Here is an 18,910-nt window from a genome sequence, read left to right on the forward strand (position 1 = left end):
AGTGCTGTGAGACACGGATGCTGAAGGATCTTCAAAGGGTCAACAGTTCTGCACTGTAGCTCAAAGACAGTCCAGCACATAGGATGCAAGTCCAAGAGGAGCCAGGCACTGGAAAAGCAGCAAGTATAGTCCTGCAGCTATTATCAGGCACTGCACAGCAGAGGTGGAATCCCTAACAGAGGGATTTCAAGCTTCTGAACTTAAAATACATGAGCACAGATTCAAGCCGCCTCTCCCTTTCCACTTCCCATCAGTTCTAATGCCTAAACCATGCACTGAAAACGTTTCAAATGAATGACTTGGAAGTTTTATAAGGTTAAAGTTTCACCAGCCTTCAATTCCCAAACACGTTCAGGAAGAACAATTCAGAGCAGAACTGGAGAGGTGGGAGATGTACACAGATCACAGAAGAAGGTTTTATTGCATGACAGCTGTTGTCTCATGCACTCCATGCTGTATTTGTTATATGTTATATATATATATATATATATGTTATATATATATAAAGCAGCTTTCTTGCAGAACTCCTTTCACAGCAACAATCACTCCAGACTCTCTCGAAAGATAAAACCCATAAAGAACAGTATAACAAGTCAAGTTTTAATAGATTTATAAAATTCATATATACAAAACAGTAAACTAACTCACCAAAAGCTATAAAATACACTTTTTACACATCACAATATAATTTTATCTAGTACACAGTTTTCATAAGTTGAAACTATGACAGCCAGTAGCCGTCTCTATTGTGGATGCTGTTTTGGTGCTAGAAAGACACTTACGTGAGCAGTCTGGAACTGTGCTTTTATTTCACGTGGTTTACTTTTTAAACCTCTTTTTGTCACTGTTTCTAAAGTACTTTCCTGTGAATTGTTAGAAAATTAAGGCTAAACTCAGGCCCTTTCTTGCCCAATGTAGTGAACTGGTTTAGAAAAAGAATGATATTGCATAGTATGTGTTACAATGCATAGGCACCAGAGAGCAAGTAAATGGCAGAATTAAAGGTAATGTTAATTGGCTTCCTAGCTATGTGATTGTGTCACAAGATAACTTGGTGCTTGTCAGTTTGCTTTCATACATATTGGTTCCATGAACAAGACAACTCATCACAAGAGCAATAAATACCAGCATTTCTGTTAAGTAGCATCTCCAAAAATACCGCTCAACATTTATCATCAATTCAAGCTCACATCAAATCCCGGATAACATAATCTGTACACCAGAAAAACACCCAGAATCCTAAATCCTGTTAATGGCTTCAGTGTGAGCAGGAGTTTGAACACGTTTTCCATCCTCAATCCATTGAGCATTTCCAAATCTTGTGAACTACCAAAAAGATTCTTCTTCCACATCCTCCTCCTCCTCCCTGCTGGCTTCCCCCAGCTGCTCTGTCTGCCCACCTGCACCAAAGGCTGCCAAGGAGCACGAGCAGAGAAGCCGTACTGCTCAAAAATCTGTTCCTTCCCTCCTAAGAATCCCTTCCTTCCTCAGGTCCTCCTCATACAAAAATTTGGCTTTCCATCAACTGTAGATTTTACTCCAACAATGGAAACAGGATCATATCCAGCCACTGCCCTGAAATTCTTCTCCTGCTCCAGTATCTTGAAGAAAGGTTAAGAAGCTGTTAGAAAAGAGTGAGATGCACTTTCTGCCCAGAGATCTGCAGATCGTGTTTTATCATGATTTGAGTTTTAGTACCCAGTTTGGAACAAAGAGATTTACAACAGAGGGGTTTGCAGCAGCAGCAGGGCCAGCCTCGCCAGCCTGCTGCCCTTAATTCACAGCCAATAGCTCTCTGGAGTCACTCAAAGCTTTTAAGGTCGATGCAGATGGCATTTCTTTTCACTACACTCAGTCTTCAAGCACCATCAACTTTTGGGATCTGTGTAGGAAATAGCTCCCCGCTCCTGCTTCCTTCCAACGTACTTTGGCTTTTTACCCCACTGCCTACCTTGGAAGCCAGTGCTGCTCTTTTTCTCTGACCATGATCATTTTCATGTCAGATGCATGATATGACCTTCGGACATAAGCCAAGAACTAGGCTGTCATTCAGTTTGCCAAGCCAGACACAGAAGCACTAGCACTGACAATCTAGTACCAACACGCTCCCCACCCAACAAGAAGACAAGCGTCAACACAGACACTTCAACACTGCTTTCCAAATGCATTTAGAAAGACTAAAATGTAAAGAACCAAGACAAGCAAAGAGCATCACCTGGTTAGGAGGACAGCAATTTCAGCTCCAAGTTGCTTGGGTTTACTCATTTCCATCCATGTAAATAAATTAGTGTTAAAGCAAAGAAGTGTCCACAGCACAAAGCCAAGATCACTCCAGCTAATTACAAAATAAGTCATAGTAAAAAGCACAAGGATTTGCCAATTACTTCCTCAGTAGGCTAGACAGTGCTCACCTAGAAATGCACAGAGCTGGGACTAACTCAGCCCAAGTGTGGCCCAGACAACACCAGCCTGAGATTTCTGTCCCAGAACTGATGCTCCATGTGCATCATTTAGTAAAGTAGGCACAGATAATGTTTTAAGGATGCTGCTGAAACACCCTACTCACTGCTTCCTGTGTTACAGAATTAACGGAGAGTGTACTGAGGTAAAGAGTTGGCAGTGCTGTATTAAAACCCCCTGACTACACTGTGAGTCATTATACTAGAAAAATTACCTAGAAAAGAGGCTTCTACTGAACCTGTAGGAGCCACTATAGGTCTAATGATGGGAAGTCGGTGTTTGGCTTACATTTCAAGCTGTGTGTCTTATTTTTGTCTCAAGCTGGTATGGATCAAGCTGTCTATCAACCCCGAAAGTGTCTGATAGCACATGCAAAGCTAAGTCGGGTGTTCAAACTCACTACTTGAAAACAGAGGGTCTCTTACAAAATTCCCACAGTTCAGTACAGCAAAGCAGGTTTTTCAGGAAAAGAGAGAAGGTACAAACAGAGAAAAGGCTGCAAAACATGAAGTTAATATCCAGAAACCTGACTAAAGAAGGCAAAGGGTGTGCTTGCTAAAATGACATTCTGTGTAGAAGAGCCGTCTGCCACTTGACTATTCCTTTAATTTCTTTAATTGGGTAACTCTTCACAGGTGGCACTACCAGCAGTACTGAACACCTTGGGACGGGGAGCATTTCAAATGGACAGTTTTCCATAACTGAGCCTATTCCAGCTACCCTGGTGGGATAACATTCGAGCCTGCGGTGCCACATACAGATGAGCTCTTCCCACACCAATTCACTACAGGTGTGTCTTTGCTTCGTTCTGAATTGGCTCACATTCCTCCACTCTGCTTGGCTGAGGTTCTGGCTTCAGTCAGCTCAGAAGTCATATACAAGTGAACACCCTTAGAACTCCTTTATGCTTGTAACATGATTAGCTATGGGTCTGACTCAGCAACACATCCAGTTCTCAACTATTAACACATCAAATATTCTGCACTGCTGCATTGAACAGAACAAGATAGATTCTTCATATAAAACTGAAAGATCTTTGAGTTGTAGCGTGAAGTTGTGGCCAGTGATTTCAGCTTCAGAACCAAGATTAGGAAATATTTAACTGCTTTGAAGTGATAACTGCCTATCAAATATGTCATTCCTACTCCTCCTTTTTAATTTCAATTTACTATGCTGTCTGGTATTGCCATCTAAGAACTGCTCAGAAAGTGACAGCACTACAATTGAAGGAATTATACTGACTGAAGCACTACATTAGCTCAAAATCAAATACAAAGCAGTGTTTGAAAGACTCCCATTTTGTACATTTTTCTACCTAAAACTGCAAGATTATAGAGGTTTCTCCTGCATGCATAAGCAAGTGCTTCCTCTCTTTGTTGTTGCAAGAGAAGATCCATTTGCATCATCCCACCACTGGTCACAGACCTGCAGTATCAGAGAAGCAACAGCAAAATACTGTTTTTTTTCCCCCTGTAAGGAGTTGTTCAAAGTCCCCATCTGATTACAGTCCTGCTTGTGACCTATTTCCTGACTAGCAAATGAACAATAACCTCATAAAGTTAACAACAAAAGAGATGTTCCCTCCAGCTGTGTTTACCTGCAGCGTTCACTTCATTTTTTCTATCTTGCAAAAGGACCAAGCAACTCATTAAGCCTGTCCTGAGATGCTTGTACAACCTAAGTCACCCAAGTTCTGCATTAATAACTAACTCATTTACCATAATGTGATTTTTTTTTTTTGGCTTATCTATACTACAACTTTGTTTGGGAAAAAAAACAAACACCAACAAACAAAATACCTCAGTTGTGCAAGAAGTGGAGTTCAGCAGAGAAAGACATTTACCTGCCACCTGAAAAACAACCCTTTTCAATCACAGTCCAAATCCTCAGCAGGTTTGAGAATTGCTTCACTTCTGCATCAGCAGCTTCCTGACCTTGGGGATCCCGGTGTGAACCAATGCTATCAAAGTTACACAGAAAACAGCCTACAGAGCCAAATGACTCATCTTCTTCTGCAGCCCAGAGCGTCATCCTTAGGCTCATTTTATCAGCAGACAGAGGAAAGGCAACAATGGGCACGAGGTGAACAATCTGTGTCTCAAAATCTTGGACTTGTGCAAAACTGCTACATCACTCAAAAAGAAAAAACAACCCCAACGAAACACTGGCAAGATTGAGAGCTCATTATGAGATAACTCAAGCTGTTTCCTTTCCAGGTGCAGATCAAATTAATTAAAATATATGTTGCATTATTAGCTCTGCTTAGAGTTTTAAAGCCATAAATGAACATGAAGAGGAAAAACAGAACAGAAAATTCCATGCTACACCTCCCAGGTAAAGCTACAGTAGATTAAGACTTTAAGCTGAGGTAATTATTGAGGAAAATATAGTTGAAAGGCTTAACTAGTCTGCAAACAAGCACAATATTAGTCCATTAGAAAATGCAGTGAAAGAGTAAAGTCACAGCAAACTAGGAAATAAAATCAAGTCAAACTAGAAGCTGGTCAGCCCACAACTGCCTCCTCCTTTCCAGTGCCTTGAGTGAAGTGGAAGCTACTATCAAAAACTCCAAGAAAAGCCTGGAAGCGTTGGAACAATCTCACTTTTCAGCTAACAAATGGACTGGCTTAGAGAAATGAACCTCAGACAATAAGTAAACTTACTTGCATTGCCCTGGGTTGCAATGTTTACCTTTTCAAATGCAATAACCTTAAGAGTTTATTTCATCTGTATATTTGTCATGTGACGTTTTTCCCCCTCAAGGCTACAAATGGATAAACATATATGAGACAGACTTGGTCCTGGCAAAAATAAGACTTGTTACAAGAAAGCTAATTCCTGCTTAAGTTTGCTGAGATTTAATTTGGATTTTCCTGCCTGCAACTTTTCACTGCTTCTTACCTCAGTCTCACGTTATGTAACACCGACACAGCCATGTCTCTTCCACTCTGAAGCTGCACAAAGAAAAACCCAGAGATTGCTACAGTAGGAAACCACACAAACACACTGATATGAACATCTGCAGGCTTCAGAGGGGAAGAAAGATTCCAGATTTGATCCAAATTAAAATCCTGTTCTGTTGTCCTTTCATGTGTTTTAGACCGCATTTCCCATGGGATCACCAGCTGAAGTGAAATGTTGCTTGTTTTGACATGCCATTGCAGTCTCAGTGGGGAAAAGAACTCCAGGGAATCCACTGCCTTTGTATGGGTACAAACAGCCCTTCAGGTTTTATTCTCAGATAAAAGCTATGACAAAAAAATTGCACAGTAAACTATGTTTGAAAGTTACCTAAAGAACAGCACTACAGTGCTCAGATAAAAAGGCAGGTCGTAAGGTTGTTCACATACCCCACGGTAATAGAAAAGATCTGATATGTCTGTACACAGAAAAGGCACCTGATAGTTACACAGACTGAGAGCTAAGAAATTAACAGTTCATATCAACATTTTCCATAGCCTCTTGAATATACACAAACCATTGCCCAAAATGGGCAACTCCAACCTTGACTGTACTCAGAATTACACGTGCGTTACTACTGGCTAAAGATCCCATTAAGACACAGATTAAGGGCTAATTCGACAGCAAAGTCTTGCTGTCCAAACATATCAGTGCAGCTGTAAAACTGGGATCTCTAGGGTGTTCGGTCTTCCTATACAGTCAGCTGACGGCATATAATCAGTTGCTGTACTACCAAAACCTTTGCATAAGAGTTTAATCAGCTTTCAAACTTTCAAATGTAGATGAAGCCCTGCCACGTGATCCTGAACCTTCACAATGACTGCCAGACTGCAGGTGTGAGGACAGTGCTGGATTTCCATGAAGTACATCTCACTCAAGCACCCGCTGTGCGCGTACAGGGTCAGGTGCTCTAGCACAGGCTGCTCCACCAAGGAAATCAGATTCCCCACGATGCAATAATACCTTTTACACGTAGTGCAAAATAAGCCCTTCTTAGGCAAGGCCTTAACTTTCCATCCAATTTACTCCCACATGGGTTTCCTTGAACAGTTTTAAACTTAAGCTTCAGGAGACTCATGCAAAACCTTCAGACAAGAGCTGTGCATCCACCTTAATTAGTAGATTCCAGTTCTGCGGCAAAACTAAACTGCACACCAGACCTGGTTACACTCCTAGTGTTAAGAATGGAAGTTCCATTAACATTCTCCAATACAGCTACCAATCTCATTACATTTAGGTTAGTTTGATCACTTCAGCACCTCCAAACTACAAAAAAAGGCAGACTGTATGACTAGTGTCTCTGAAAAATAAGTATTTCCATTTAAAACAAAGTGTCTTCCATACATGGTTTGTCAGAGATTTTTTTTTGTTTTCTAAGAAGGCAGAAGGTGGTTGTGTTATTCAGCATTCCAAACTAGGTACAGAACCTACAACAGCCATGTTTCAGTAGTGTTTCTAGTCCAAATGATTCAGTAGCTAACATCAACATTTGACTCCTTCGGCCTATAGCTCCTCTGTTTTGACTGGCTAGTTTACAGCATTCCTGAGCCAAGTAAGTAGCATGGGTCCTACACCACATGCAAGGGCCATAAAGAAAGGATAAAAATTCTGATCTAACCCTCCAGCAAATTTTAACAGGACATGGACTTCTCTCCTTCACTGCAACATAATATCCTTCAGATTCTCTTGAAGGATGGTGTCCTTCACAGCATGAAACACAAAACGGATGTTTTCAGTGTCTATGGCAGTGGTGAAGTGATGGAAGAGCGGCTTACTGCGGTTTCTCCTCTTTCTGTCAAAGCACTGCACCAGATAATGTTGAACATCATCTAGCCTGTGAGGGTCACCCTTGAAGTCCGAGAAATACTTCTTAATGCTGACAGTCTTTACCTTTTCTACAAGAAGATCCATCTTGTTGAGGAACAGGATAATAGAAACATTAAAGAAAAGCTTGTTATTGACTATTGTCTCAAAGATATTCATTGACTCCACGAGTCTGTTTGTGCGTCTGTCTTCCATGAGAACCTGGTCGTATTCACTGGAGGAGACCATGAACAAAATTGAAGTTATTCCATCAAAGCACTGGAACCACTTTTGACGCTGAGATCGCTGTCCGCCTACATCCACCATCTTGAAAGGTATTTTTTTAATGATGAAATCATGCTCTACTATTCCCTTGGTAGCTTTTCTAGCCAACAAAATATCTTGCTTGCTGGGGAAATAATTCTGTAAAAGAAATGAAAGAAGCGTCAAGAAAATCCTTCAAAAATGCTGGTTAACATCAAAGTACGGAATGAGAGAAATCAACAAGAGCCCCTTCTAATTTTTAATTATAAGGTGAAGAATGAATATCCAACTAGAAATACTGGACTGCTGAGTGTTTACCTCAACATATTGGTAAACAGCTATCAGAAGGACCTATGAAATCAGAAATAATGGTCTAGAAGTCCTGTTTATATCCTTCTTGCACTGTATTTTCAAGCTGAAGACTATTTTACCTTTATGAAATCCTTACTCACAGTGTTTTTACCATTTGGGCTCTGCTCTGTAAGGCAGACCTCCAAAATGTCACTGAATGGACTTTTAAGTTGTACTTTCCATTGTTGGTTACTCTCTGAGGGTATCTTGCAAGCTTTCCTGGAAATACAATTCACAGTCCGCAACCAACGATTACAGCAACACACCCTACTGTAGGATGCGGCCCTGGCCACCAATGCAGAGCAGCTTGTTCTTCACAAGCTTAGCACTTCTACTGCTTAGGAACAATCACCTTCCTTCGTTTTCCTCCAAGCCTCCTGCCAGATGCTCTCACTGCTGATTTTTTTTGCTTTATTTGGTAGGGTTTAATTTAGTTGCTTTCAGTAGTACCAGCCATCAGAGCACCAAGAAGAAAATGAGCTCCAGAGACTACAGAGGAGGACAAAAGAAATTATTTGCATAAACGCAGCTTCCATAAAAAAATATTTACCCATCAGAAAACATTAATTGAATATTAAACTTCATTTCCACAAGGCGAGAGTTCACTATTTCTAAAGAGCCTTGCTGAAGTTTTTAATGAAACTTTTTATTGTTAAGACATAAACTGTAGCACATCCAAGCTTTCTGTTCAGAAAGTGAATTCTTACCAGCTGACCGATCCGATCCAGGTTATCCAGGAAATATTTCACTGATTCACCCTGTGAAGAAGGAGAGAGATGGGAAATCACAAATGGAAGTCTGGACTATGCCTTGTTGTGCTTAAGGAGCTACAGCAATAGAAATGGCACATGGTTTAGTTCACATAAACTGCTGATTTAAGTGGAGCTGCTATAATGTGCTACTGATGTATGTAGGTAAAGTAGCATTTTTCTTGCTTTGTTACTCATAGAAAAATTAAAGCTGAGTAGAAAATTGAAAGAAATGTTTCAGGTAAATTTTTATAATGAAAAGGAAGCGTTATTGAAGGCAGTTCTTTGCTTAGGAGTAAAGAATTAGGCTTTTTATCCCTTGTACAATGAATGCAGTTAACTGACACTAGGTGGGAGTGAAGATGAACACCTTCATTAAAAAGTATCATATTTTGCTTAAAATTTGCAACAGTGAACAAAAGCACATCCTAGAGTGGTTGGCACATCTTTAGAAAAGTGAAATACAAAGGTCACCCACTGTTTGTAACAGCTTAACCCAGACTTGCTTGTCAAAAAATAAAAGAAAAGGAGCATTCTGAAAGGATTTCTCTTCCACACTTTTAGGCTTAAGGGTTTTAAGAATGAATCTGTACAAAATCCCTCTCTGCAGTTATACTGAGAATAATATGAGCAGTATCTTAAAATATATCTATTTTTTCAGACTGTTTGCCCATATATTACACTCAAATTGATTGCACTTTGCATGGGCTGAACTGACAGTAGCTGCCCTTACCAAGCTACTAATTTAGGAGAACGTTCTCAAAATATTATCTCACAGATTCCAACAGAAATATAAAACCTTAAACGTAACATTCCTCCCCATACCATAGGCCTGAGACAGTGGAATAAAATTATTCCGCTCCAGAACAGCTTGCAATAGATGCCAACACAACAGTTTATTCTGAAGAATCAGAATGGAGATGAGAGGATTGAGTGTACTACATAAGTACATACTTTCAGCATCAGAAACAGACAAAAAAGGAGCTGTAACTTACTATTTCTTAACAATTAAAACTGGAGTTCTCTGTTCATATGAGACAGAATGAATATTTAGCTTCCATTTATCACAGAAGACTTACAGAGTACCACTAGCAGAAAAAAAAAAGATCATATTCAGGGGTGGGGGGAAGTTTCTAAAGAACAATTTCTCTAAGAGCTTCCTTACAAGCATGAATTTTCATAAGGTGAAAGTAATTTCCTGTATTTTTTGGCACTATTTGGGATCAGAAGAGCTATCACAGACCAGATGAATAAGAAAAAAGTTCTTCCTGTGTTATTAGCCTTACTTAGGAGAGGGGAGAGCCCAAAAGGAAAAGGTCACCAAGGGGAAAAAGAAAACCAACAACAAAAAGCCCACAGAACAAAATAACCCCACCTTCTCTATTGTGTTCTGTCCTATATACAACGCTTTTAAATGTACAAGATGGCAAACTGTCTGCAATGCAACTTGTTCCTTTTGTCTGTGCAGCTGCTCTGAGTACTTGCCCTGTTCCTATACCCTCCCACACTGCAAACAGGAAACAGCTGTATGCACGTACACTGCTGCGATACATGAGCAAGTTCACCTGATTGATGGCTTTTACCTGACCTAGGGCTTGTGCCTCCCTGCTTCTCATGCTTCAGTTTAATATTCTGCACTTCTGTAATAAGGTCAGAAAATCATCCAGTTATTGAGAGAATTACGTTCACTTCTTCAAGGATTTAAGGAAACTGGATTTCCCTGGTTTCCTGTAAAGCCCTTCAGTGTGGTGTAATTATGCCAAATAATTAATTCTGGAAATTTTTGAGCAGTAATTGCAAAATATTTGGATAGCCCAAGTCAGATTGTTGGAACAGGTACCATATGAGTGGACTGACGGCTCTGAAGATGCCTGCTCTGCTAGCACAGAATTCAGAGATACTCATTACTTCAGTCAAAATATCTGTTATCAGTCAAAACAACAAAAACCCCCTCCAGCTCTGGAGGGTTCAGAGCTAAGAATAGCTCAAAACATTAAAGCACACAAACCTGAAGGAGGAGAAAACAAAACACACACACAGATGCTGAGAACTCCCTACTTTTGAAGATCATTCCCTGATTAAAGCTATAACGTGAGAATGCAGCAGCATGGACTCAGTTCCAGCTCCAAAGGCTTATAGTGTAACCTTGCTGTACATTTTAGTCTGATACATAGAAATGCTGCTTGCTTTTGAAGAGAGGGGTGGAGGGGCACATTCTGGTTCACCAAGCACAGAGCAACAGACTTGAAGGATAACATGGAGCTTATTTAAACGGGAAAAATAAGGAAACCCCACGTGTTAGGACTGCTTTGTATTCATGTTTTTAACTGCAGCAATTGTATTATAACTGAATATTCATTTAGCTTTAATTTTTTCCTTGTCTTCCAGATGAAACAGAATGCAGTATTAATCAGATCGACAAGATAAAGTTATTGAGCTTCATATCAAGCCGTACTTGAATGCAACTTTGAATTGCATCAATAATTTCTTATTTATGCAGAGAACACCTGCATGCTTTGGGAATTCCATAAACCTACTTAACAAGTGTCTAGATATAAAGCAAACACAAATAGTTTAAGAATAGGACAAAGCAGGTTTTCTATTCCCAAAATCAAAATGCTGCCTTCTATCTATAAAATGCTGCCTGTGGGGGAAGCAAGAATGTCCTCCAAGTTATAAGTTCCACATAATTCAGATGCTCCTTTTTAGCACACAAGAGCACAGTACAGACCACGAGCCTTCCTTAACTTCTTGCTCTCTGCACAAGAGTTACCACAGGAGCTCAGATGATTCATTCTCCCATTGCTAATCTCTCCTCCCTCTGCAACACATATCCTCTGAGTAACAGCTCTGCCAAGTGGGACCAAGTGAAGGGGTAAGAGATGCTGTTCCCATTGTTCAGCAGGATGAGTCACTGCACATCTGGGAATGGGGAACCGAGATACACAAACACGAGGCCTAAAACGAGCCCATGAGTTCTGCAGTGCAATATCACAATTGGTTTTTAGTTTCAATTCTTATTTTCTTCTAATTGCCCTATCTTTGGTATACGGTTTGGCCAAGCCATAGAAAATAGTACTGTCTGCTGAAGAAGTAACTAGTAGAGCAGAAAGGGAGAAAAAGGTAAACACACACTTGCTTCCTGAAATAGTGCTCTAAAGTTCTTCTTTTATATCCCAAATTTCTGTGAGCATGGCAAGCAAAATTCTCAAGAAACAAAAGTTGCAAAATCCAGATGACACATCTTCTCCATCTAATTCCATACATTTTGTATTGTATGAATGTAATCTTAATATTAGCTCCAAAATATTACCGTAAAAATAACAAATTGAATTCCACATCTCTGTGCCTTCGGGCTACATTCATCACACACAAAAGAATCTCTCCAGTGAAATAGTAGAACAAACTTGGCGTCACTTCCTTTGCCACTCAACATTGCATAAAGCAAGTAAAAAACACTTGGGCAGCATTCCCAAGTAGTTTTCATTTCATGGAAACAAAACTCACAACAGATTAGAGGTAGACTGCTTTAATCACCCATAGAAGCTCAGTAAGAAGAAATGTTCTGCAGGGTCAGAACTGATCAATGTGTCACGAGCCTTCAGCCAGTTATCCCAAGTGGCTCTTGGTTAGATCACAGACGATAATGAAACGTCCTATTGTGTAGCTCCCTAAAATACATGCTCCTTTCAAACTTCTCCTTCCGAAAAGCAGTTCCTTCCAATTCTGAAAGAGTTGAAAGCAGATCCTCTGTTCCAAATTGGCTTTTTTCCTTTCCTCGTCCCAAGGCCTTTTTGACATAATATTAATTTAGCCCTTCCTGACCATTCTGTCCTTAGCAGCTATATTTAGAGTGGACAATTTAAGGTAGACCTGTCAGCCTTCGCTTGTTTCAGATGATGAATTAAACCACACAGGAAGGAAACTTTATACTTCAAGGAACATAAAATACAGATCTGAACAAGATTCCCACAAACACAGAGAAGCACGGAGAAACAGACACCATAAGAAACAACCACAAACTGCATCTGACTCTGCACAGTGGAAGCAACAGCAATCAGACTACAAGGGCTGTGGTGTTTGCACTGCACCCTGCATATAGAGGCTGCAAAATGTTCAGCACGAGGCTGAGCAGAGGAAATCCAGGAGAGCACAGAAGCAAGCCTGGAAATCTCCGGTCCTTAACCTCTGAGATCTTAAATGCACAACTGTATGGTTTGACTCTTGGCTTGACCTTACGTGGAGTCAGTTGAGCTCAATGATCCTCATGGGGTTCCCCAACATTCGGGATATTCCATGATGCTATGATTAGGATGGACTTGAAGCATTAGTACATAAATCTCATCTGAAGCTGGTCCTCATATGAAGTATTATTCCACTGTGACTGTTAAAGGCACATACTAACAGAAAAGACAAGACTAATTTGCAATTAATACCTGTGTTTTTCAGATAAATACAGATATCTCATTTTTCTACATTTTTTCTGGGACTTTGATCACCTGCTGACTCCAAGAGGTTTGAACGTCACAACTCCAGATGTTTTTAAGGCTATATATCCAAAGCAGAGGCCCAAGGGAAGAACAAGGCTGTTAACACAGAAGTAGAATAATGCAACCAGCAGAGTAGCATCAGAAGATGCTGGAGACTGTTAGATCTGCTACTTTGTCATATGCTGAGATGAGAGAACAAAATCTCACCAAAGAGATGTAGAAAATGCTTTCTTAAGAGAGATCTGCTGGCCACAACACCCAGTGTCATAATCCATGTAACCTTTGCAAGCGAGCATGCAGACATCTCCACCTTCCACAACCTGGTTTGGTCCAAGAGAAAGAGCAGCTCTTTACAGACCCTGAAGAACCAGGTTTAAAGCTCTTGTGAGGGGTAACTGTAAATAAACAACCCTGCTCATGAAAGAATAACCTACATGCTCTTTCAGCACGTCACTCCTAAATCTGTACTTCTGCTCAGCCTCACTATTAACAGGGCACAGAGTCAGCACAGCCTCAAGTGAGAACCCTTCTCTACAGCAGCTGAAGAATTCTAAAGCATTATTTTCTCAAGAGACAAGCGTGTCTGTGCTTGCTCAGAATCCACTCAGAAGGATCCTGAAGTAACCCAAATTGTCCCAAAAAGCTGAAATGTTAATGCCCGTTCTACACTGTAATTCTCTCCTGCAGATATTATCTACATCCTGTCTGGGTGCTCACCCTTACGGACACAAGGCAAACATTAATTTTTCAATCACCAATTCCAAGACATAGGCTTAACCATTTCTCATTATTTAAGCCATACAGAACTGTAACTACCAGGTTCCTGTAACTTCCTCCTTAACAACAGCCTGAGCCGCTGGCTCCCATCCAGCAACTCCAGAGCTTATCCAAGTCACCGCTATCTGTACCCTGCAAACATACCAGCTACAAAATGTACTGTTTGCTTCTAAGCTTCTAAAAACTACCTCCTCTTTCTGCTGCGTGGTCATACAATGTGAGGATCACATGTTGGAAGACTAAAAATATTTTAAAAATTCATTATTTGTCAGCTCAGTACAAACAGGCGATGCAAAAATCTGCTTGTCTGTCCAAGTCAGGATGGTTTTCTATAAACTCATCCAGCTTTGATACGTGACACGTTGGCTGAACTGTATGCTTTGCAGCATATGAAAAAATATGGGATCAAATATTTATTTCATTTTTTCCCAGAAGTCCGGGCTAGTCTGAGCTCCCTTAACAGCAACAGGAATTGAGGGTCCCACTTCCTATAAGTGAAGTTATAGAAACACTCAACGGGAGCAGAGCTCTTGTGGTGAAGGACAACTCCCACACAGTTCAGTTTTTTACAGCAATTAAATAAATACATCACATCACCTCTTTCTGGAAGCCGTGCAGGGAAAAAAACATCTTACATTTTTTCCCCAAAATTCTAGGTGTTTCTTCACCAACAGGATGTAGAGGAGATGGATTACTCAACAGTATGTTAGCAATTCTGTCCATTTGTCTCAAATATGCACACCAGTAAATACCTCTAGGAGGAAAGGAATTTTCTCTCAGACTAAGGCAGGCTCGTCCTCCATTCTAAGCTTCAAGAGACATTAGCACAGATCCCTGTTGTTCTGATTTTACCTCTACTTACTGTCTAACTGCTTTGCAGACCTACACTGATGGGAAGAAAAGCAGGTGCAAATAGCAAAGAAAATGGTACCAGCCACACACAAAACTAAGTTGCAAAGGGTGACGTAGAAGAATTAAATCACTGCGTTTATTATAATTATTTTTAATTCTAACGAAAGCCTCAGGCAGACTAGCACATGATTTAGCACTTCCCAGCCCTCAATGAATAGTAACTAGAATGATCCCAGGAGCAGATACAAAGTGATACACAGCTAGTTCATGGGTGGAAGAAACACAGTCGTGGTTAAAGAACAGCAGCCAGATGGCTGTAGCCAACATCAGTGCACCCAGCTCACATACTCCTCTTGGCACCAGTGGACGGCAGATCTAGTCCTAAGCATCCATGAAAGGATTCCTTCCTGTTTCCCTGCCAACTAAGGGAGTGCATTGTGTGGAGTTGCTGCAAGAACCCTTTCATCTCAGACACCGGAGGTTCTTGATGGAGTTGAACTAACACACGCCAGCTCAACTTCTCATTCCAAGCACAGGCAGCCCAAATGCATAAGGGAAGGAGACTGAAAGCAGCAAGTTTGCCATGGTTAAAAGAAAGTCCAGAGCTGAAACTGAATAGATGGATCCAAGTTCCTGGTCAATGACTGGAAAATGATCCCATTTATTCTCAGTGGACAGCAGCCAGGCAGAAAGAAAAAAGTGCATTTCTAATGAATGAAGATCTTAAAGCAACTGGGTGTTTCTACAAGCCATCAAGAATAAAGCACAATCCCAATGGGCTGTCCTAGCCCCGAGCTTTGTTTCCAGCAGCAGTATGTAAACCTGAAACTTGTTTACAGGAGACATCTGCAGAACTAGAAAAGACACCAACAGAAAAATATTACCTTATGGATGAATCTAGTCAGCAGCGCTGGCTATCTGATCAAGACGAAATCAGTTTACCAGTGAGTTTCCCTTTCAAATCTCATCTGATAAAGGGATGGGAAAAGAGTATCTTAGATCTTGTGGGCTGAAAAAACAGCTAGCACCAGTCATGAGAGAATGTTGAGCTTGGACTTTTCCATGGCAGGCAGCCAGCTGGAATGCTAAGCAACTTGAATGCATTTACAACAGGAATAACCTCGAGTATCTTACAGAATGAGACTTCCTACTCTACTTCTACAGCAAAGCATGTGTTCCAAGGTGCCCTAATGTTCCATCTGCTGCATAAAAATCAGCTCAGACGTGTTTTAATACTCCCCCCCCCCCCCCACGTTTGTTTTTAAGATAATTAAAAGGACTGGAAAGAGTCATTTATCCCACACATTTATTCGAACAAACTTTATAAAGATGTTCTCATTTTGTCCATATGCATCCAACTAAGATGTAGATGCAGTGCAGATTAAAATCAGAACCTTGCAAGATTCAGAAAGCTGTTCAGTACCTGAAAGTTACTTCAGACTCTTACAGAAAATGTTAAGTCTTAGCTATAGTTAGGCATGCTATTTAACAGTTTGTTTCCCTTAAAAACATGGATGTAGATGGGAAAGTACAGAAAATATTCCACTGGGCTTACATTATTCTGAAGTTTTACACCATTACCTCAGCTCTCAGCAGACTCAACTACACACAACAAGACCCACACATCTTTGGGGGGGATTCCTCTCAACCTGCATCTGTATTTCCAGAAATCATTTACCCTGGGAGCAAATAGCCTCTTCTTTTTCAATGACAACTTGGTACTTGTTAATTCTAAGACACTGACCAACACAGAACTAGAAAATTCACCCTTTTTTTCCTGTTTGCTTTCCCAGAGGCTCCTCAAATCAGTGTAATTTCATATATATACTGGCATTCTCTCAGTACTGAGAAGCTACTCGGTCTCAAACTTCACCCACTCGCACTGAGCCTGATATTGCTTTGCATCAAGTCTGAACTTTAAACAGACCCGTTAGGCTTTTAGATCACTAATGGTCAGAATTCTTTGTGTCATTTGCAAAACACATCTATTTCATCGGTTCACAGCTGTACTTTGGGCCCGAGACTGTTTCACTCAGCAAAAGATGACCCTCCTTACCACCCCGTATCTCCTGCTCCAGCACCAGTCCCAACACCTGGTATTGATTCCAAGAGATGATGAGCAGTAAATCAGCCTCTGAAGATCTGAAGTAGACCTCAGTTTCCATCTGCAATCTACCTGAGTTTTCTGAGTGATGCAACTTACAGCGACCGCCTCAAAACACTTTATTTATTTACACCTAGTTATGATGTGCCACCATTAAAAATATTTCTCCCCTTATGAACTTATGTACTACATATAACTTATGAATGAAGAAGAGGATTTGCCTCCAAATGCACGCTTAAACTTCAGTACTATTGGTGTTTTACTAAGAGGACTTCAAGTAACTTAAATTTAATTACAAAACTTGTTATCTTTCAAAATGCTCAGGATCACTTTTCCTGCATTTTTTACTTCATTCTACTGTACAAGCTCATGTGAATTTCGTGTATGAAGCCCAAGCTGGAATGGACTCAGCTGAAACATAAAGCTCTTCAGGCACTGGTACACTAAAGGATCAAATAACCTTGAGTGAGGACTCACAAAGTGAGGTGGGATTGGTAGCTGCATAAACAACAGCTGTTTGAATTGACAAATGTAATTTTCACGTGCATCTACATCTGAGCCCTTTGACATCCCTTAACCAAACTATCACGAAGCTCAGGGTTATTAGAAATCACTGCAGGGCTTTTTTCCTTCATAATATCATAGACTTGTATCAAATAGAAAGCTTTATTCTTATATACCTTGAAACACATAAATGCATTTGCTTTGTAAGAATCGAGTGCTTTAAGCATATTAAAACAAATCTCAAGTAAATTACTAATAATTGAAATAAGTGACTTGAAATAAGTGACTTGCATTCCATCCTTAAGGCCTGATTTACATGTGTAAATTAATCAAGCCACAGTGCAAACTGAAGCAGGTTTAACAATCTTCTACAAGCTGCTGAGCAAACTGGCCCATTGAAAAAAACCCAATTAATGCTCTGGTCACATTCTCCTGAGCTGCAATGTAGGGAAGCTGCCCAGCCATGTGTACAGCCATCTGAGCTCCTTGCAGCCTAGAATGCATATGCTGCACCAGAAGGACAACTGAAAAAGAGGACATAATGGACTCTTCTCTTGCCTCCTGCCCAATAAATACACCTCTAACATCATTAACTGAGCGCTATAATCTGACCAGAGTGAAACTAGACTGATCAAAGTCTTAAATACACAGAATTTGGAGAGAATTAAATAGGAGAAAGAGTTCCATCAACAAACAACCATTTTTTTCCAGTTTGAGATTTTACTGAGTTTTCCCAAAGTAGAATTAAGTGCATATCATGGAAAGCAAGTCAAATTAAGAGGCTTTGGGGGTGGGGTAATGAAGCAGACCTTCTAAGGACAAACAACAACAGTTTGTTCAGGAGTAAGGCCAAGTGAAGCACAAGTCTGCCACAGTCTGAACTGCAGGAATCTGTGTTGTATACAGAGGAGACATTTGAAAGGTGTCAATAAATTACTTCTCAGAGCAACATGTTTTCCACTTTCTCAAACAGAAAATCTTGCATGATGTTTCCAAGAAGTTTTTCCCCTCCCCCAAATACTAAGTCAATAATATAGCAAATTATGCCCACTCCACAGAGCTGCTTTAAGTTTAGCTGCAAACTAGTGAGAAGAGATCATGCCTTCTGGCTTTGTAACAGAAAGGTTTCCCAGCTAGCACAGGTTCAGAAAAAGAAGAGTACTGAACTAAATTTACTCTTCTCCTTTGAGAAGAAAACATCTCTTCTCTTTCCATGTATTCAACTCACAGCTGATCAGTCTGTAGCAGCATGAACTCTCAAAAGATTTTCTGGAGCAGTACCTTGTGTAGATGCATCCCCACGTTACCCAAACATACATAGGAATATATCTAACATTGCACACTCGAAAATAACAAGTCAAATACGGTGTTTCTTCCTCCCTCAGCTTACCCCCTTCTCTGAGCTCAGTGTACATGTAGAGCAGAGACCTGACTTTGAATGTTACACAAACACTTGTGATGCACTGACAACTTGGAGAGCAAACATTTGAGAGAACTAAACAGCATCCTTGTAGTACAGAGGTCTTATTTTAGCACGAGAAAAGACTTACAAAGGAAAGGAACAATTGTCTGAGAAAGACACTGCCATCAGTCGC

General features: G+C 40.4%; 1 protein-coding gene across 3 annotated transcripts in view; it reads right to left on the minus strand.

Annotated features, from left to right (window-relative positions):
* Positions 1-579: 579 nt before the first annotated feature.
* Positions 580-18,910, minus strand: part of GNA12 (G protein subunit alpha 12) — a 38,839-nt gene continuing 20,508 nt past the window's right edge. The window contains exons 3-4 of one of the 3 annotated variants that reach the window (XM_015876839.3): positions 8,547-8,597; positions 580-7,647 (exon numbers count right to left, since the gene is read on the minus strand). In XM_015876839.3, coding sequence (XP_015732325.2) covers positions 7,078-7,647; positions 8,547-8,597 — 621 coding nt within the window. In that variant the 3' untranslated portion in view covers positions 580-7,077. Of the gene's footprint in view, positions 7,648-8,199; positions 8,329-8,546; positions 8,598-18,910 lie in introns of those variants that run through there. The other 2 variants (XM_015876840.3, XM_085514662.1) reach the window with 2 other exon arrangements.

Source organism: Coturnix japonica, chromosome 13 (genome assembly GCF_054131305.1).
Source record: "Coturnix japonica strain WE chromosome 13, WE-NBRP24, whole genome shotgun sequence".
Taxonomy (NCBI): domain Eukaryota; kingdom Metazoa; phylum Chordata; class Aves; order Galliformes; family Phasianidae; genus Coturnix; species Coturnix japonica.